The sequence below is a fragment of the Lynx canadensis genome, chromosome E2, assembly GCF_007474595.2.
Source record: "Lynx canadensis isolate LIC74 chromosome E2, mLynCan4.pri.v2, whole genome shotgun sequence".
Taxonomy (NCBI): domain Eukaryota; kingdom Metazoa; phylum Chordata; class Mammalia; order Carnivora; family Felidae; genus Lynx; species Lynx canadensis.
The window spans coordinates 18168452-18188831 of NC_044317.1; the positions used below are offsets into that span (position 1 = coordinate 18168452).

A 20380-nucleotide genomic window follows, 5' to 3' on the forward strand; every position below is an offset into this window, starting at 1 on the left:
AGGGCAGAGCTGGGAGTCAGGCTGGGCAGGACCTGGAGGTAAGGACCTTTTGTGTTGTCATCCTTTCACCAAGGCCAGCAATTACAGCTGGACCTGTGTATCCCTTGGCACCTTCCCCCTCTTTGGGCCACATTTCTTCCAGGTTTTGCCAATAAATAGTGCTGTGAGAGGGTTCAGAGTGCCCTCTAGTGGCCCAGGGTGTATTGAAGCCTGAAACCCAGGCTGGCCCAGGGCAGGAACTGGGGCTCTCACCACCCCACTGCCGCCAACCCCCACTCTGGGCTCTGCACCATAGAATTAAGGCTTGGATGCCATCCCTATGCATGTTTCCCTGTCTCTGGCTCTGTTTCTCTGTCTTTATCCATCTCCACTTGGTTCCCAGTGTTGTTCCTTGTCTCTGTCCACACCTAGTCTCAGCCTAGTCTCTCCTCTTCTGTCAGTCTCTGTCCCCAGAGAGGGACAGACAGTGGGCAAACTGAAGAAACAAAGAAGGATGGCATCCTAAAAAGAACTCTAGGGTCAAAAGACACTGAGACCTGAAAGATGAGAGAGGACAAAAAGGCTGGGAACGAGAGTCCAGCCAGGGTGACCTGCAGGATCGTCCTCAGCCCCCAGCTGTGGGGCAGCATGTGGGGTTTATATACCAAGCAGGAGTAGAGGGAGGAAGGACGCTACCTCTCTAGCGTCTTCACCCCTCCACCCCTCCATTACCTCCCTCTTTTCATGCTCAGAAGAGACTCTAAGCCAGGGCACTTTACAGCATCCAGAGTATTTTTATTGCCAGAATCAAGGTACAGCCTGCTCAGAGCCCCAGTATGGAGCACACCACTCAGGAATAAAAGGAGAGAGATGCTGGGTATGTTCACAATACAAAAAAATCCAGCTCCACAGAAATCTTGTGGGAGAGCAGCACAGTCCAGCCTGACTGTGGCTCTGGGGTCCCATCCTAGAGGTTAGACTCAAGTCTTGGCCTAGAGCCATTGACCACTTGGAGATCACTGCCACCAAGGCAGATGCAGATTCTCCATCCCTGCTATTATAGGGAGATCCATGCAGCACCTCTGGAAAGGAAGGAAATTACCAGGGGAGCCCCAGGGCACCTGGCTCTTTCAGGGGCGACTCAAGCTTCTGGGTTAGTCTCTGCAGACTAAACACCACTGAGCTGCCTGGTGGGAGTAGGTGCTGGGCAAAGTGGGAAAGAGTCCTACCTCCTCTCAGCTCTGCACCAGCCCACACGGGTGCTAGAAAAACCCTAGGGCTGGGTGGCAACGTGGTGGTGGATTTAGCAGGGATACCCGAGCTGCCTTAGCTGCTTCCTTGAGTTCTCTTTCTTCATGAATACCTAAAAGGCCATGGCACTGGCCCTGCTCTCATCCTTGAACCACATTCCCAGAGGGAAGGGAGCCAGCATCAATACTGTGGGTAACAGCCCAACCACAGGAGTCAAGGCTCCTGGAACGCAGCCCCCAAGAACTAGAGGGCCATATGCTGCCCAATCCTGAGCTAGGCTGTTCTTGGAGGTGAGGGAGGTAGGAGTGAATGTCCCAGGACCTGGGAACCATGGAGAACACAACTCGCCCCTGCCTGCAGGAGGAACCAGGCTGCCTCCAGAAAGCCACAGTCAAGCTGCTGAGCAACTAGGCCACAGGGAAGCCAGCAGCTCCAGCCACCCACAGCCACTAGCAAGCCTACCTGTGGCCAGTGTGTGGGAAGGATCCCCTAGGGACCAGACCATCCCTGGGACCTTTAGGGACAGGAACCACACCTCAGTAATATCCCCCACAGGAAGGCTAAGGGGCCAGGGCCCAGTGGGTAAATGTGAAAAGGCCACAGGGATAGGAGAAACAAATGACCCCTCAGTCCAGGATTGAGGCCAGGTGCCAGCCAGTCCACCTGCGGAGCCAGTCCTGAGGTCACAGCAATTCCATCATCATCAGCAGCAGCAGCAGCAGCAGCAGCAGCATTCTTTTCAGCAAGGATCCCTCAAGTGAGTCCAGACTATTTCTTCTTTCCTCACATCCACAGAGAAAAGGATAAGAAACAGCACTTCCCAATGGCAGATATTTCACAACCCCAGACTGAGGACATTAGACAGTCAGTCACAAACTGCTAACCTCACGGGCCACGGTAGCCAAGAGAAGCAGGTGTGGCCACGCCATCCCACAGCCCTGCCTGGCACAGGAATCGAATCAGGGCCCAAGAAGCACACGTTTCAGATAGGCGAGGGTAGTGGCGTTGGCCAGCATCTCGATGTGCTCGCTGCCCGGGAGCGCCTGCAGTGACACTTGGTGCTCCTGGCGGCTGCGCCAGGCCTGGCACTGCAGGGCGCTCTGCAAGTTCACAGTGCCGTCGCCATCACCAAAGCAGATTTTGGGATCACGGTCTGGGAAGCTCTCATAGTAGAAGGAGTCTGGCGTGGGGACACCAGTGCCATAGAGGCAGTGCAGCGGCACGCCAGGGGGCACTGTGGCTTCGACCAGCCCCTCCGTGTCCTGCCGCATGAGCCATCCATCTTTGAAGCCAATGTCCTGGAAGAACTGGCGGTAGTCCCGCAGCGTGTAGTTGGCTGTGGGTGTACGCACGAAGATCTTCTCAGGGGACCAGGTATAGTTGTAGGGCAGCAGCCAGCTGGTGGAGACGGCAGACCGCTGCTGCTCCCGAATCTTCAGGGGCCCAATGACTGGGATCCGATTGTTGTCTCCTGCAGGGAGACGGCTTTCTCAGTCTGTGCTCAGGACAAGCTGGCAGGGCAGCAGGCTCCCCACCAGGCCCCCCGCTGGGCCCCAGTCAGGGGCCCAGTCAGCACTCCAGCACCTCTACACCGTCGTCCTCATTATAACTCCCCCACGGTTCCCTTTATTTTTGCTCTATCTGGGAAGCACACCGCCATGACTAGTTTCTTTCCTTCTGCATTTCCTCACCAGAGGTTTAGGCAGCACATACCCACAAGGTGATTCATTGTGTAAACAGTACCCTCCTCTGAGCATTTGTTACCAGGCTTGTGGGCACTGACCTTGTGGAAGGTGAATCAGCAGGCTGTCAGCCCAGGGACACATTCATCTTTCTCTTTTCTTACACTGAGTTACAAAAACATTTTTCTTTTCCTAGGCTCAGACCTGCAGCCAGCCAGCCCTGGTCGTACCCCACTCTCCTACATGTCACTGACCTGGGCAGCCAGGCCTTCGGGAGACACAGCAGGAGGGGAGGCTGCAGGCAGAGCGAGGGTCCTTCTCACACAGGAATGCCAACAAAACAGAGCCAGGGAGGCCTCTGAGGAGTGAGCCAGAACTTGGAAACAGGGGCCCTCTGACCTATTCAGGACCCTGGCCATCCATCAACCCACCTTCTGACTGACCAACAGACTTTCAGCTCTGCCTTGTGAGATCTGGCTGTAGGACCCCTGAGGAAAGGAAAGCCCCTAGCTAGGGGTCCATGACTACCACCCCACCCCCCACCCTACCCCTGATCCAGACTGCCAGGACCTGACAGAACAGTTTCCCAGAATCTGAGGCAGAGATCTAAGGAGACTCACAGGGAAGCTCTGAAAGGCTGAGACCTGAACCTCACCACGGTTCCCTGTCTCAAATTCACGCGGGCCCACATCTGTCCTTTTAGGTCCAGGTTGGACAGAGTAGATGGCTGTCATGAGTCCTTGTTATATCCGGACTCGTTGTCCAGCCAATCCAAGGTCACTACCGGGAGAGGCACTGTGTCTGACCTGATTGCAACCATCAGTTGTCCAGCAAGTAGGTCAGGCAGTGTTGATGACATGAGGAAGAAAGTTCCTCAGACGCTTGGCATAGTGGCTCGTGGCTCCTAAAATGAGGGGCCACGGGTTCAGTCCCAGTCCTAGCAGAGGCAGGAAAGCCCCATGGCTATGGCTGGCAGGCTCTGATAGCCCTGAAAAGGCAGGTGGATTGGGGAGAAACAGGGAAGGAGGTGACTTTGCCAACTGCCAGGCAAGCAGGCCCAAAGAAATCTGCACCTGCTTCCTCCCTGTGTTACCCACAAAGGCTCCCTGCTGCCACAGATGGATGTATGACTCATAAACAGGAAACTGGATTCCAACCTTTCTTCCCTGGAGCAAAGGTGGGCATGAAGAAGAAAGACGAGGGTAAGAGAAAGGGAGAAGGCTCCCTCAAATAACTTTGGGTCAAACCAAGTTAGGCCAGCCAGGCCAGAGCATAGTGTACATGTGTACACCTGTGCACAAGCAAATACCTGAGTGACCAACAGTTGTGCCACTCCGTGTACATGCCGCAAAAAAACTTACACAGATAACAAGAGCCATCCACTAGAGAGATGAAATTAATTAATGATAGATCCTCTTTTGGAAAAGGAGATGTTTAAAAAAGCATCCCACTCTGGAGAAGAGACATGAGGGTGGCCCAGGAGGACACTGTAGAAGGAAAGAGAGGGCACCATCCCTGACATCAGCCCCCCAAACTGGGTCAGGCAGGGTCTTACCTGAGGCCAGGACACGCAAAGTCTTGGCCACGCCCCCCCAGGGCGCACCCAGTGCCACAAAGGCACGGATATACTTGTTCTTCCAGGCCTGTGGCTGCCGCTGCAGAAAGTAGAGTGTGTACATGTTGCCCATGCTGTGGGCAACCAGCACCACAGGGCCCCCATACAGCTGATGCATCTCCTCGATCATCTCCCGGAGAGCCAGGAAGTAGGGCCCGTTTTCATCTGTAGGCCAGAGCCAGGCGGTGGTCAGGAAGGAAGGGTCCTGGGGCCTGAACCATTGAATGTTTTTCAGGCCAGATCCAGGACTAGGCGGGTGGGGAAAATGCTAAAATCCAACTGGGAGTGGTCTGGTTTTCCCTCCTTTTCCAGGAAAGGAGGAAATGTAGGAGGTCCTTTCCCCCTCCCCAGCCTCATTATCTCTCCCCAGGGCTCAGAGGCCCAGAAATCCTAGGGTGAGGGGTGGAGAAGGACAGGACAGATTGACCAGTGGTGGTAGCTGTGACTGCTAGGCTAGACACCAGAGGCCCTGGGGGACAGGGGAGAGCCCAGGGCCCCTGGGGGCTGTGACCTCCTCGTCCCCACCTCCTAAGACCTCAGAGAGGAAGCAAGAGTGACCACTTACTTGGGGCTCGGCGCCAGTCGTAGGGGGCCCCCCGGACATCCTCACCCCGTGTGTAGCCCCAGCCCACAAGACTCTCTACCATGGTATGGAAATAGGAACCTGTAGACAGAAATGTATGAGAATTGTAGAAAGGACAGCCAGTGCCAGCCACCCACACCACACCCAACAAGGAGACTGTGACATCTACTGTAGGAAGATCCCTGAAGGAGTGCTATAAGGCTCTGTGCCTACACTGATTAGAGACAGTTTACAGGCTCATTTCAAACTAATAGCATTCCTCCCACTCTAGGAATACAGAACTTCCAGCCCCATTCCCTGGAGGGCATGAGGAAGGGCTACATACCCACACTGCTTCTGCTGGGGTCCAGGAACTCCAGTGAGAAAGTCTTCCCAAAGCCAGGAACACGCACATCTACACCATCTGGAAACTGGGTGGCCCGGGATGTTCTGTTGTAAACCAGCCTGTCGGGGGTGGGGGTGGGGATATTGAGCTGGTGATCCAGAGATGACACTGAACATGGTGTGTCCTAATACTTCCCTGTATCCTAAGCCACACTCCCTTACTATTCTCATGTCTGATAAGAAGTATATAAAAAGTAACAAACTTTATAAAGCACAAATCAGAGTAACCAAGTCCAACAGAGGACCCCGAACAAGACTCATTCCAAAGATTAAACCCAGGGCCCCTGTCAAGGCAATATTTTCTTCTCCTCAATGTCATCAACCTCAGAATGCAGGTCTTGGATTTGGTTGGAAAAGGGAAGTACCAGGCCTGGCTCTGCCATCAACATCATGCTTGACCCAAAAGGCAGGTAGCCTAATCTTACAGGCTCCCATTCCCCATCTCCATGGATTTAGCTCCTACCACCCACCACAATACATCACAGGGCAAAGGAGATGGTAAGTGCAGCATACAGACCCAAACAGAGAAACCACCACCTTAGGGCCTGAACACCTGTGGCTGTTGTGTGGGTGGGTGGGCAAGGTCTGGAAAAATGATGGGACAGCGTGGTGGGAGACAGAAGGAAAGCTTTGTACTAGGCCAGGAACTTGGTTCTGGCCTCCCTGATACCAAGGAGGCAAATGTGCCCAAGAAAACACAGGTGGCTAGACCTGAAGTCCTTGGTGGTCCTGAGTCCTAATCCCCATAAGATCAGCCACAGAAAGCTGACCAAGATACCCAATATAGACCTAAATAATAGGTCCGGGGGGCCCACTTTCTCTAAGGTGATCTGTAGATTATCCCTACAGAAAAGTGTTGAAAACTTTCTACAAGGACAAAGCAGCTCTGTGCCAGATGAAAGTCTAAACAAGTCAGATGTCCCATGAAGGTAGACAAGCCACTCTCAGTATCAGCCTGCACCTCCGATTGGCAGTACCTGAGACCATGTCTCTGGTGTAAAAATAGAATTGCAGATCAACAGCCCAGAAATAACCCTGATCACATACAAAAGAGGAAAGAGTCAACAAAGCAGGCATCAGAAACAACAGGGAAAGGCAAGCCACCTGAAGAACTAACTAATATATCTCCAGAAAAAAAATTTTAATTTGTGAGACTCCATTCAGCTCAAACATTTACTGAGCACCAATTTGTTCCTGGTTCTACCGCTGTAAAGATAAATGAAATATACCTTCTTTCTCTGCCCCTCTGCTGCTTGCACTCTGTCTCTGTATCTCTCTCTCAAAAATAAATAAACATTAAAAAAAAAAAAGATAAAAGAGATATGCAACCTCTGCCTTCAGTGAGCTGTCTTAGCTCGGGGTCACATAATTCTGGGTTCAAATCTTGATTCTGCCACTCATTAGCTGAGTGACCCTAGGCAACTTTGTAACCTTTTTGAGCTTCCAGGTTTCCTCATCTGTAAACAAGGTTGAAAACAGTACCTGTTTCATAGGGTTGCTGTAAGACTAAATGAAAGAAAGTATGTAGCACAGGCTGTGCCTATATTCAATAAGTGATAATTTTCAATACAGTATTATTTTATTATCAGGGAAACATCCTTGGAAACAAAGTTTGGCAACTGATAAGGATTAAAGGGAATAGACATGTTGCATGGAAGAAGGAAAGGTTAAAGAGTTCTGGGGGAGTGGCAGGGGAAACTTTACAGAGGGACCAGGCTCAGGTTTTAAAGGGTGAATGGGGGGCAACTGGGTGGCTCAGTCGGTTAAGTGTCTGACTTCAGCTCAGGTCATGATCTCAAAGTTTGTGAGTTTGAGCCCCACATCAGGGTCTGTGCTGACAGTGCAGAACCTGCTTGGATCCTCTGTCTCTCTCTCTCTCTCTCTCTCTGTCCCTCCCCTGCTCACTCTCTCCTTCTCGCTCTTAAAAACAAATAAACATTAAAAAAAAAATTAAAGAGTGAATGGAGGGAATTTATCAGGCAAAGGGTACAGAGCTAGATTCCAGGCTGAAAGTATAAAGACATGGAGACATGGTATGTCCCAGGAGGAACAAGAAGTTGAGGGGCCAGTGAGTGGTCAACTCAGAGGCAAGGGAAGGGATGGAGGCCACGTTGAGGCTATGAATAGGGGCTGAAGCATAGAATCCACATGTAAGGGGGTGCCTGGCTGGCTCAGTCAGTAGAGCATGCAACTTTTATATCAAGGTTGTGAGTTTGAGCCCTACGTTGGATGTAGAGATTATTTAAAAATAAAATCTTCTGGGATGCCTGGGTGGCTCAGTTGGTTGTGCGTCCAGCTTCGGCTCCGGTCTTGATCTCACAGTTCATGGGTTCAGGCCCCACATCAGGCTCTCTGCTGTCAGCACAGAGACTCTTTTGGATCCTCTGTCCCCGCCCCCCCACCTCTCTCAGCTCTTTCCCTGCTCACTCTCTCAAAAATAATAAATAAAAAAAATAAGTAAAATCTTCTGGCCAACTAATCTTTGACAAAGCAGGAAAGAATATCCATGGAATAAAGACAGTCTCTTCAGCAAAAGGTGCTGGGAAAACTGGACAGCGACATGCAGAAAAATGAACCTGGACCACTTTCTTACACCATACATAAAAATAAACTCAAAGTGGATGAAAGACCTAAATGTAAGACAGGAAGCCATCAAAATCCTAAAGGAGAAAGCAGGTAAAAACCTCTCTGACCTTGGCCACAGCAACATCTTACTCAACACCTCTCCAGAGGCAAGGGAAACAAAATCAAAAATGAACTATTGGTACCTCATCGAAACAAAAAGCTTCTGCACAGCGAAGGAAACAATCAGAAAGACTAAAAGGCAACTGACAGAATGGGAGAAGATATTTGCAAATGACATATCAGATAAGGGTGAATATCCAAAATCTATACAGAACCTGTCAAACTCAACACTCAAAAAACAAATAATCCAGTGAAGAAATGGGCAAGACATGAATAGACACTTCTCCAAAGAAGACACCCAGATGGCTGACAGATACATGAAAAAATGCTCAACATCATCATCATCCGGGAAATACAAATCAAAACCACAATGAGATACCACTTCACACCTGTCACAATGGCTAACATTAACAACTGAGGCAACAACAAATGTTGATGAGGATGCAGAGAAAGAGGATCTCTTTTGCACTGCTGGTGGGAATGCAAACTGGTGCAGTCACTCCGGAAACAGTATGGAGGTTCCTCAAAAAATTAAAAATAGAACTACCTTATGACCCAGCAGTTGCACTACAAGGTATTTATCCCAGGGATACAGGTGTGCTGTTTCGAAGGGGCACGTGCACCCCAATGTTTATAGCAGTGCTATTCACAATAGTCAAAGTATGGAAACAGCCCAAATGTCCATCGATGGATGAATGGATAAAGGAGAATTGGTGAGTATATATACAATGGAGTATTATCAGCAATCAAAAAGAATGAAATCTTGCCATTTGCAACTATGTGCATGGAACTAGAGAGTATTATGCTAAGTGAAATTAGTCAGTTAGAGAAAGACAAATATCATATGACTTCACTCATATGAGGAATTTAAGATACAAAACAGATGAACATAAGGGAAGAGAAGCAAAAATAATATAAAAACAGGGAGGGGGACAAAACATAAGACACTCTTAAATACAGAGAACAAACAGAGGGTTACTGGAGGGGTTGTGGGAGGGGGGATGGGCTAAATGGCTAAGGGGCATTAAGGAATCTACTCCTGAAATCATTGTTGCACTATATGCTAACTAACTTGGATGGAAATTTAAAAATCAATCAGTCAGTTAATTAATTAATTAAAATCTTAAAAAAAAAAAAAAAAAGAATCCATGCATAGGGTGTAAAGCACAAGGCATGAACTAGACAGAGTAGAGCCAAGAGCTGCAAGAAAGGGAGGAAGAAAGTTCTGTCTCCGAGAGTGCAGAAGTGGTGCTGACTAGACAGGGGAAATGAGAAGGGCAAGAGGTCAGTGACCTCAGGGTCTGTTGAAGCAGGGATGAGACAGAAATAGGTTCTAGAAATTTCTTGAGGCTCGGTGAGCAGCACCCCATCTGTGCCCCAGCCCCCACCTGATGTTGTCGATCCAGCAGTCAATGATGACAGGTAGCAGCAGCTCGAGGTTCAGCCAGAGGGTGAAGTAGCTGTCCGTCCTCTTGGAGCAGAGGTAGTGTACGACTGTTGGCTTGTCCAGCTTTGCCTCCAGCTGGTTGCCCAAATCACCAGGCACTGCAGGGGGACACAGAACAGTCATGAGGCCCTGGACCGGTAGGCTGGAGATCCTTGAGACTTGAACCCAAAGGCCTCCTACTATAGCTGTCCCAGGCTACAGAGTAGGCCCTTGTTTATTCAAAGGAATGGCAAACAGGACAAAGCACTGGGCCACTTAACTAGCCAAAACTGAATCCAGAGAAGGCACTCTAGGACAGGCTTGTGGACGGGGGTGGCAATGAACAGAAACACAGTTGAGAGAAGTTCATAATGGTACCTGCCAACCTCTTGAGAGCCCAGTAATCTTCCAGAGGGCAGATCATCTGGAGGGCCCTAGGCTCTCAGCACACCTGGACCCTGTGTCAGAGATGGCTACCCTGAAACAACACAACAGTCCAGCCACAGCCAGGTAGGGGAGGGTGTGACAAGGCCCAAGGATAACTTCTCTCTGCCCAAGCCAGTCTAGTCAGTCTATACACACAGAGCCCTCAGGCCCTTGTGACACTCAAACCCATCCCCATGGCTTCATCACCCAACATTCAAGGCCCTTCCCAGAATATTGTTCCCATTGACCTTTCAGGCCTCACTTGGTTCTACATGCCATGCTCTTGCATCTTCCAAACATATCACCATTTAGGATCCATGATGACTGAGTGAACCATCAGCTCTTGGCTCTCCTGGGCATTCTTTGGGTTCTACAAACCTAGCCCTGCACAGGGCATGCCCTCCCTTTGCATCATCTCACAGTGTCCTCAGGACAACCATGAGATGCAGTTCACTTCCCTTAACCTCCAGTTCACCTGCGTTCACCTCCCTTAACAACACAGATGCAGAAATGGGGAGTCCTCAGCATGACAGTGCAGAGACCTTGGTCACTGTCTCCAGCAAAGAGGAAATGGCTAAAGGAGGAAGTCACCAGATTTGCTGTGCCTGAATGCTCTTTGTCCTGGATAGGCTGTGTGGCCTCTAAAAATAGCAGTGGTCATTTCCTAAGCCCATTTTTGCCTAAAACTAGGACAAAAGACATCCATATAACTTTCACCTCAAATAACGCTGGGAAAGAACATCCTTACTATGCTCACTTTACAGATGAGGAGACTGAGGTTGGGGTAGATATGACTTGTTACAGTCCTCCACCAGCCCAGAGTCTTCTGTATCACTTCTTTGGTCTCTACCACCAATTTGGGTCTCACTCATAGAAGGTGGTCACCCTTGGAGGCTGATCCTCTGATGGTCCCTGCTGTGTGTCCAGGAACAGCTCCTCCACTGCCCACCATGGGGTTTCCCAGGATTAATGCCAACAGCTTCACTCTCTGAGAAGCTGGGCAGATTAGGATTCTGTGACTCTGGCTGTGGCGTAAGGCTCCTCTGCTGTGACCTAGGATAAGCAAGAACTGAACTGAATGAATTGAGTATAGTTAGCATCAATCCAAGCAAAAAGGCTGCCACACATCAGGGACCCCATCAGGGACCACACATTTCCCGATGTCACACCCTTCATACTCAGAACTCCTTAGGCCTACCCATGACTTCTTGTGTGCTTACAGGATAAAGTCTAGATGAGCCAACCAGTCACAAGCCCTGCACAATTCACTCCTCCCCTAACTCCATTCCAGACATCCTGGATTGCTTACCTCTCTCCCTCTGAGATGTAATTTCCTCTGCCTGTAATTTCCTCTCTCCTGGCCTCACCTATAGCCACATTCTCCAGGCAGCCTTCCCTAACTGGATTGGGAGACTCTTTGTGCTTACCCAATACAGACCTCATCTCTAGGGATCCCTGTAAACTTAGGGAACACAGGGCCTAGTCTGCCCAAATCCCATGGTGAACCTGAACCCAGCATCCCCCTGGAGTATTTCCTGGCCTAGAACTCCCGGTGGGAACCCCCAGGGACCACATTGTCAGCCAACCCTACCCTTCTGTGATCTGCATCACCCCCATTAAAATACCCCCATCAGAAAGAACATGGGGGTCATGCTGCAGCACACTCAGTATGTAACATATACCTCAGCATGTCTCTGCCCTTATGAATCCTAGCTGGCCACCAACTCAGTGCTTGAATGAGGCATTGAATGAGGCCCCCAAGACAGAGAAATCTCATCTCTGCCCACCACCACAAGGAAACACGGTGGTTCCTGTATAATTACGGGGGCCAGGGCCAAGGGGTTGGCCAGGAAGGTCACCTAGACCCAACATAGCCCAGTCCAAATTGGTCTGGAAAGGGTAAGATGCTCCCTGACATCTGTTCGTAGCCATTGTCCCAACCCTTACCTCTGTCTTTAGCCATCCTCAGGTTCCCTTAGGCCTCCTCCCTCAGGCCAATGCCACCCATTTGGTAAGTTGGGGAGGGGGGTGTCTTAGTGGCAGGATAGGAGAGTCATTCTTTCCCCCAAAAGCTTCCTTTCAATAATGCCTCCTGAAACACATGTGGCTGGAAGAGTCGAGAGAGACAGCCTCCTAGCCATGCCCAAATCAACAATTGAGGACCCTGGAGACCAACTCCGAGAACACCCTATCCCCCCGCCGACCCTCAGGAGTGGGGCCAAAGGATCTCGGTCTCTCCAGCTAAAAAATGGACATAAAGCGAGGCAAAGCTTGGGAATGACGTAGATAGCAATACTGATAGACAACACAACAGCAGCCCTCCCATTTACCCCATATTCTACAGGGGAAGGTGAAGAGAGGTCGACCACACCCGCGCCCAGCATGGCGAGAGGTGGACGGACCGAACCAGGTGACAAGACAGACAGTCATATGCTCCCCCACCGCACGCTTAGAGCACAGCAGATCTGGAAGACGGCTCCGCCCCGCACCCCGTCCTGCCGGATGCACGAGCAAACGGACCCACGACTGTACGCGCGCCTCACCCAGCACCACAGGAGGGGGACGTCCGACCGGGAGCGCCGGGGCTACGAGCAGCAGGAGGAACAGGAGGCCACCCAGGAGCAGCGCCGCAGAGTAGGGACAGAGGCGAAGACCCATTGCGTGCCACGGCCGCTACAGATCCAAGGTGCGGATTCAGCGCCCTAGGAGGGCGCCTAGGCCGGGGCTGCGGCGAAGAGCTTAACCCCCCCGCCCACAGTAGACCACAGCCGCCGGGCCAATCAGGATCCATCTTACCCAAACGGCCTGCCAATAGGAACTCGCCGCCAGACACGTCCCTCCCGTTTGGAGCTCGCTGCCTCGCCCCTGCGGATCCCCTGCCAGCTCCTTGGACCTTGCTGCGCGCCGAGCGCATCGATCGATCCGGGCTCAGCCTGGCTTCTCTGCCCTGAGTCCCCGACCGGTCGCACCCAACTCGCCGCTGCTGGAGACCCAGCACAGCTTTGAGTGTCCACAATCCACGCTGCGCAGCCCGATTCCTGGTGCGTCCCTGCTTTGGGATCTGGAACGGGCTGGGCCGAGGGAGGACTCAGGGTCCAGTGCTTGCAGCTGCTGAGAAACCCTGGTCAGAGCAAGAAGAAGGGGAGAAGTGAGTCTCGGAAAGTTCTTGGGCCTTAGGGGACCGGGAGCTGACCAGGACCTTTGTGCAAACCCTACACCGATTCTATACACCCTGTTCCGATGTCACCTGGGTTCAGGCAACGGGTTCAGGGACCCCCCTGCGTCTGTCCAGGGTGTAGGAATAGGGGCAGGACAGGTCGAGGCTAGGTCAATGTGTTTCGTTTCCGAGTGAGAGGGCTCCCCTCCTGTTTTAGTTGCGCGCAGTATGGAGCCACAACATCAGACTGAGCGGTACTCGCGCCCAGTTGAAAGTGGGTTTGAACCTCAACCTTGCACCATGGCCCATCAGCAAATTTCCCAGCAGAGCAGGGCAGGGACTTCGGAGTCCACCTCCCATCCCAGGCAAACTGGGGATCCAGAGAGGGCAGAGGCTCCCTGCTAGAGGAATCAGAGGTGAACAGAGTGGGTAGATCCGAGGGCTGGCAATACGGCCAGCACCATGGGTCACCCTATGATAGGGAGACCAGCATGTTTGGAAACTGGAAGTCTTGATCCTCCACACACCTCCTCCTGAGGGTTAGACAACACCCTGATCATCCCCTGGCTGGTCTCAAGACCTCTAGCCCACCCATTCCTTCCTTCCTTCCTCTTGGTCAATGGCAACACTTTCTAGCCTTTCAGAGTGCTGCTAGTAGTCACCATTTTGGCCTGCCCTTCTGTGTTCTTATAACATTGGTGGTTGGAGTACCTTACTTTTTTTTTTTTTAATGTTTTTAATTTATTTTTGAGAGAGAGATTGCACAAGTTGGACAGAGGGAGAAAAAGGGGAACAGAGGATCTGCAGCAGGCTCTGCGCTGACAGCAGTGAGCCCAATGTGGGGCTTGAACTCACAAACTGCGAAATCATAACCTGAGCTGAAGTCGGTGAATGGTGAAATCATGACCTGAAGCGGAGGCGGATGCTCAATCAGCTAAGCCACCCAGGTGGCCCTAGAGTAGCTTACTCTTTTAAGGTCCACCTATCTCCCACCTTAGGCCCTGGCAAGGACCCAAAACTTCTGCCTCCCTCCATCCTAGAACCCAGAAGAGGGGTTGCCAAGGACCAATCTGTTGCAGGCCCACGGTGGGAGACCATAGAGATGATTTTGTCAGTACTAGGGACAGGCAAGAGTCCACAGCCAAGAGTTAAGTGAAGGGAGGGTAGGCATCAGGATGGCCTGAGTTGCTTTGGACTTTGGATAGTCTGAATGTCTTGTCAACCCAGCAGCCTCAGGTGACCATGGACCCTTCACAGGGTGGCCCTGTCCTCTGGAGCAGTTCCGTGGTGCCCCAGTCCCACAGGCCTTGCAGATGATAGGAACCATGGCCATCGGGGAGAGGATGTTAAGGCCTAGTCACAATGATCTGTGCTGGCACTGTGGAGAGGAGAGGAGTCAGAAGGTAAGGGTCTCCCTTTCTCACAATGACCCTGTCATCCACATGAACCTCCTGGCTGCAGAGCTGGGTTCATCCTGGACTCTAGATACTTCCCTGATTCTCAGACCCACAACCAGGTGGTCACCAAGTCTTGCCAGCTCTACCTTCCCAATGCCAAACTCACCCCCAAAGTAGCCTCCTTGCTGATATCCCAATTTATGCCCTTATTCCTATGGATTTCTCTCCCTGTGTCAGGTTGTCATCATTAAACATTAAATCGGGTCCATCACTGTCTGCCTAACCCCACACATAATCCTCCTACTGCATGCATCATATGCATCTCAGTCATAGTGAGTGAGGACCCTGCAGGGGACTCTGACCTTTTCCCCCAACTTCCACCTCCCCTCTCTCCCAGATCCCTCATCTCCAGCTTCAATAGCTCGTTGGATCTATTCATCCTTGCGTAAGACAACTGAAAAATCCCTCAAGTTACCAATAGTTATTTGGGTAAAGATTTTTTTTTTATGGCTTCAAAGGTTTGTTTTTTGCCTTACTGATACAGTATAAAAGGGGAAAGAATTCAGAAACTATTTCCTAAAGTAGATGAATGATACAAATGTTAGTGTGATGCTGTACACTTCAGTTTTATACAGCAAACTGTTCCAACTGTCAGCTTATGGGTGAGCTAGCAAGAAACATTACATGAATTAATTTTAAGATGTAAGCATATTTACATACTTGCTTATTTAGTTTTGAAAATCTAGTGTTCTTTACCCCATGGCAGTCAAGACTGGGGCTTAATGCAAGATGTTTCAGCATGCTTCGCCATTTGCTTTTATGCATATGACAATAAATGCAGTTTTGAAAAAAAAAATAACCTCATTCTCCCTCAGGACTTCTGCACTTGTTGCATTGGGATCACTCTGCAGCCCCCATTTTGGGGGACTTAATTGAGCTCTGTATTTAGGTCTCAGCCCAGACATGACCATTGATTGACTCTGAAGCAGGCTCTACTTGGCTCCTATCAGAATATAATCACCGGAAGAGCAAGCCCCTCACCTGCCCATTACTGGGGCTATTGCCTTCTTTGGTTACTAGTTACCACCAGCACAGTCCCAGGCACACAGCAGGTGCTTAACATATATTTAATGGATGAGTGATACACCCCCCCCCCCCCCCCCCCGCCTTCTCTAACCCTTCCCCCTTCCAGGATATGGTCCTAGTGCCAGTCAGACCTGGAGGAGAGAAGGAACTGAGAGGTCCACAGGGCTGGATGTGAATTCTGGAAAATATTGGGAAAGAAGGATAATATTCCTGTGGAGAACACTCTGGGCAAAGGCCAGATGTGGGAATAAGCCCAGAGACTGGGGAGTCAGGTCAGGTGTGGTATCTTTCTCAGGAGAGAATCCAGCCAACAGCCTTTGCCTTTTCTCTTTTACTGGGCCCTTTGCATTCCCTCTTGCTCACCCAAGTTCCAAGCTCCCCTATCTAGACCAGGTGTGTGCCTGGGCTTAGGGCAACCCAACCAAGATCAGGGCTTCTGAGCTGAGCCCATTTGAAGGCCAACTGATTCTCCCTTAAAGCTCATGGCTCATGAGGCTCTTATTCTTCTGCTCCTAGTGCCTCTCTGAGGTCATGAGAGGCCAGACTCGGGGGTTCTGAACAGGGGCCCAGAACAGGGTGTCTAACCTGGCTTAGGCATCAAAGAATGTTGCCTGGAGGAAGAATTATTAGAGATGGGTTTTGAAGGATAAGTAAGAATTTGCCAGGAAAACAATAGGAGTAGGTAGGTGGGTGGTCCAGACAGGGAGCTTAGTATGTGCAGCAGCCTGAAGACCTGAACAATCACACTGTGTCTGGGGTATGTGGTGGGTGGGAGTGGAAGAGAGGTTGAGGGTTCTGAAAACCAAGCTTAACAACTTGGTGTATGTCCAGGAAGCCCGGAGCCACAAAGATGCTCAAGCTGGAGGGAGGCAGGATCAAGGGTCTTCCCTTTTCACTTCTCTCCTGGAGCATTGCCCTAGGTGGAGCTCTCCAGTGGAAGATCCTCCTTCCAGCCGCAACACCTTGTTCAGGGGACAGAGTCAGTGCGCCCTCTGGTGGGTACTCAACAGCTATATGGCAAAGGCGCGTAGCTGGGAACCTGTATGGAGGGGCAATGCACTGGCTACCCTGGAGACCCAGGAGATAAGAAAGGGTAGTAGCGATTGACCCAATTGCCGGCCAAGGGGCTGCGGAGGGTGGGGATGGGCCTGAGCTTGGGAGTGTGGATCGCCTCTGTGGATACCACAAGGCACCCCACTGTAGAATCCTTCCTAGAGGGGTGCCTGGCTGGCTCAGTCAGTAGAGCATGTGATTCTTGATCTGAGGTTGTGAGTTGCAGCCCCATTTTGAGTGTAGAGATTACTTAAAAATACAATCTTTAAAAAAAGGAATCGTCTCCTGCAGTGGGATATTTTCTGGCTTGGGGGAGAGAGAGAGAGAGAGAGAGAGAGAGAGAGTGAGAGTAGGGTGCTTTTACACCACTTCTAGACACCCTGTAGGTCCACAAGGATGGTCACACTCCCGGTCCCATGTAAGGATCTCCACTCTGTATCTGTCCCAACTTTCACGTCCCAAAGGCTGGAGTGCCACTGGCCTTTGTAGCAGGCCTCAAAGAGCCAAGGTAAGGATGGGATTCCACAAGCTTGTGGTCTAGCTCACAGGACCAAGTTCCTTGCCCCCAAGTACCTGGATTACAGTTTGGGAAATGCAATAGGCTGGACCATCGGAGCCTTACCCTTTTCACCCACCTGATTTCCAGTTCATTCACTAACGATTCATGAACTCTAGTAGCTGGGTTGGGATGGGAGACATTCCCAGTGAAATACAGAAATCTCAAACTACAGTGGGGGGACCCTGCTATAGAGGGTAGGGGACGTGAGAGGAGAAAATCTGGAGGAAGAGCACGGGTTAACTAGGGCAAGGGTTGGGTTGGTAGGAGAGGAAATAGCACACACAGATAAGACTCTCGAGGAAAAACCCCTTATCCCCAGGCAAGGTTACTAGTTCTGAAATAGCCAAAGGCTAAAGGTGCAAAGCACTTAGACAACTATTTATTCATTCATTGTCTTGAGCAAGTACTATGTGCCAGGTGCACTGATAGGCACTGAGGATGAGCCTGTCCTTTAGGATCTGATGTTTGGGTGGGGGTGATGTAGGGAGACAATCAATGAACGTTCTATTGTGTTAGAAGTTACTTTAGTGTTGGGGGAAAGGAGTGAAGGTTGTTTACTATTAGTGGTATGATCTGGGAGGACCCATCTGAAGATAAGTAAAGGAGCTCAGCAACGCAGGGGCTCTAACGTTATTTTAAAGAATTTAGTTTTTAGTTTTTCTTTTTTTTTTTTTTTTTTTTTTTTTTTTTTTTTTAATTTTTTTTTTTTTTTTTTTTCAACGTTTATTTATTTTTGGGACAGAGCGAGACAGAGCATGAACGGGGGAGGGGCAGAGAGAGAGGGAGACACAGCATCGGAAACAGGCTCCAGGCTCCGAGCCATCAGCCCAGAGCCCGACGCGGGGCTCGAACTCACGGACCGCGAGATCGTGACCTGGCTGAAGTCGGCCGCTTAACCGACTGCGCCACCCAGGCGCCCCAAGAATTTAGTTTTTCAAGAAGAGTCCAAGCACTATAAATTGTCATGCAGGAGGGCGTGGGCGGATGGGCGCGCAAGAGCTTAGGGGAGCCGCCCCACCCTGACAGGACGGATAGAGCTGCCACACTGGACAAGTTACTTCTTTTTTTTTTTTCTTTTTTTTTTTTAATGTTTATTTATTTTTGAGAGAGAGAGAGAGAGAGAGAGAAAGAGAGAGCGCGCGCGAGCGCAGGGGGAGGGGCAGAGAGACAGGGAGACACAGAATCTGAAGCAGGCTCCAGGCTCTGAGCTGTCAGCACAGAACTCAACATGGGGCTCGAACCCACGAACCGTGAAATCATGACCTGAGCCGAAGTCGGAAGCTTAGCCGACTAAGCCACCCAGGTGCCCCAAGGACAAGTTATTTCAAGAGGGTGGCTTCTCTGAGGAGCTGGCGACGTCGAGACCCACGCAGAAGGAAAAATACGGAAAGGCCTAGCGCGAAGGTTGAACGGATGGGGGCGCCAGGAAGGGTCAGACCGAGATCAAGTAAGCACCCAGATGGCAGGGTGGTGACTCCGGGAGACAGGAGCCCGACAAGGAACAATGTACCTCAAGGGAGTTTAGGAGTGCCGCTGGGGTGAAGAGTTTACTGCAAAGGCTTGGATAGAGGAAGCCCCAACTCCGCCTGGCGCAGGCGCGCTCCAGGAAGGGTACGGGAGGAGCCTTACTTCGTTGTTGGGCCCTGCCCGGAGAACAAATATTTGACATTCCAGGCTTATCTAAAAGGGTGCAGGACCCGAAGAGCGACGTTTCCCCCTCCCCCAGGGCCTGATTGGCCTAGCGTTTCCGCCAGTGGGGACCAGCGGGCAGGCGCCCGAGTGGGCGGTCCCCAAAGGGGCGGATACCTGCCCAAACCAGGGGGAAGCACTAATCGCCCGTAGCCCCTAGAGGCTGGAATACCTGTCTACTTCCCACTCCCTCCATACCGCCGAGTCCCGGCGCGAGTCACTTCCGTACTGGACACCTCAGTCTCTTTATCTGTTAAGTAGGGACGCGTTGAAGTGTGGGTTCAGTGGTCAAGGTCTCGGAAGCGCCCCCTCCACCCTGGGCTCTCTCCGTCGTCCGAAGGTCCACGCAGAGCCCAGCCCTTACGAAAGCGCGAGGCGCGGCTCTCGCCTCAGTTTTGGCGCGGGCTTGACAATCCCACGTCCCTTCTTCCCGCCGGACTCTTCAGTTTCTCAGTCATATAAATGGGAGAACTTAGGGTAGTCCGGAGCGGTCTGGAAACGCGCCGTAAAGGAGCCTCACTAAGCACAATCGGGCGAAAGGGTGTTGGGAGCCCTCCACGCGCGACGGTCCTTATTGGTTTGCTTGTCTCGGACGGAGAAGAGACAGGATCTGCAGCGCTCACGCCCCCATTACACGGCCAGTGCGCTCACATCTCCAGGCAACAGGCCCGTCGTCAAGCTGGGAGGGCGACGAAAACAGGCTGGAGTCTCCACCTGGGGTAGAGGTGAGGCTCGTGGCCCAGATCATCCGGCTTAGCCCCGTCTCCCAGTGGCGCTCTCTGGAGTTGGAACGGGGCGCTTTCTGCTTACCAAGTACCGAGGCCTGCACACCTCCTACTGGGTTTTGGCATCGAAGGCACTTCCTGGAGCCAGGCTAAGGCCAGGTCTTCACACCTGTGTGGACGAGCCCTGACCTGTGACTTCTGGTCTCTCGACCCCGTGGCTCTTAGGACCTTGTTGATCCCTGACCCTCCCCCCAATCCCATTGGCTTATGGTGACTCCCCCCCCCCTCCACGCCTAAGGGTGATATCCAATAACTCACCGCCCTCTTTGACCTTTGGTGACTTCTACCATCCCCAGACCGGCCGTCGTGACCCCCACAGCCCCTAGACTGCCTTCTGGTGATTTTCACAAATCCCGTGTGACCCTTAGGGACTGCAGAAAGCCCTTGGCTTTGCATTTTTCTTGGCGTAGGCCTCATGGTGGGGAGGGACTTGGAGGAAGATGAGATCGCCCCAGTAGTTAGGCAGGGCACGCTGGTGGAGCGGGAGTCCGGGCCATGAGCGCGAATCCCGGCCCGGCGTCAGAGCGCGCTTGCCCTGCGTTAGGCTCTAGCAGCCTTCTCCCTCGGTTCCCCAAGACGCCCTCGGTCACGTGGCCGGCGGGGAGGACAGGTAACTCGCCCAG

At 51.5% G+C, this 20380-nt stretch overlaps 1 protein-coding gene across 6 annotated transcripts; it reads right to left on the reverse strand.

The window, feature by feature from the left end:
• Nucleotides 1-750: 750 nt before the first annotated feature.
• PLA2G15 (phospholipase A2 group XV) lies at nt 751-20337 on the reverse strand. Of its 6 annotated transcripts, XM_032591399.1 has the most exons (9): nt 20016-20337; nt 19783-19866; nt 19171-19651; nt 12828-13152; nt 9568-9724; nt 5436-5554; nt 5093-5191; nt 4468-4692; nt 751-2701 (listed from the first exon to the last, which is right to left on the reverse strand). In XM_032591399.1, exons 4-9 carry the CDS (start codon nt 12943-12945, stop codon nt 2190-2192), a joined length of 1230 nt encoding a protein of 409 aa, XP_032447290.1. In that variant the 5' UTR covers nt 12946-13152; nt 19171-19651; nt 19783-19866; nt 20016-20337; the 3' UTR covers nt 751-2189. The 6 variants fall into 6 exon arrangements, with proteins under 6 accessions (XP_032447290.1, XP_030155361.1, XP_032447289.1 ...); XM_030299501.1 differs by having other exon boundaries at nt 19171-19866; XM_032591398.1 differs by lacking the exon at nt 20016-20337 and having other exon boundaries at nt 19171-19955.
• Between the last annotated feature and the right edge of the window lie 43 nt (nt 20338-20380).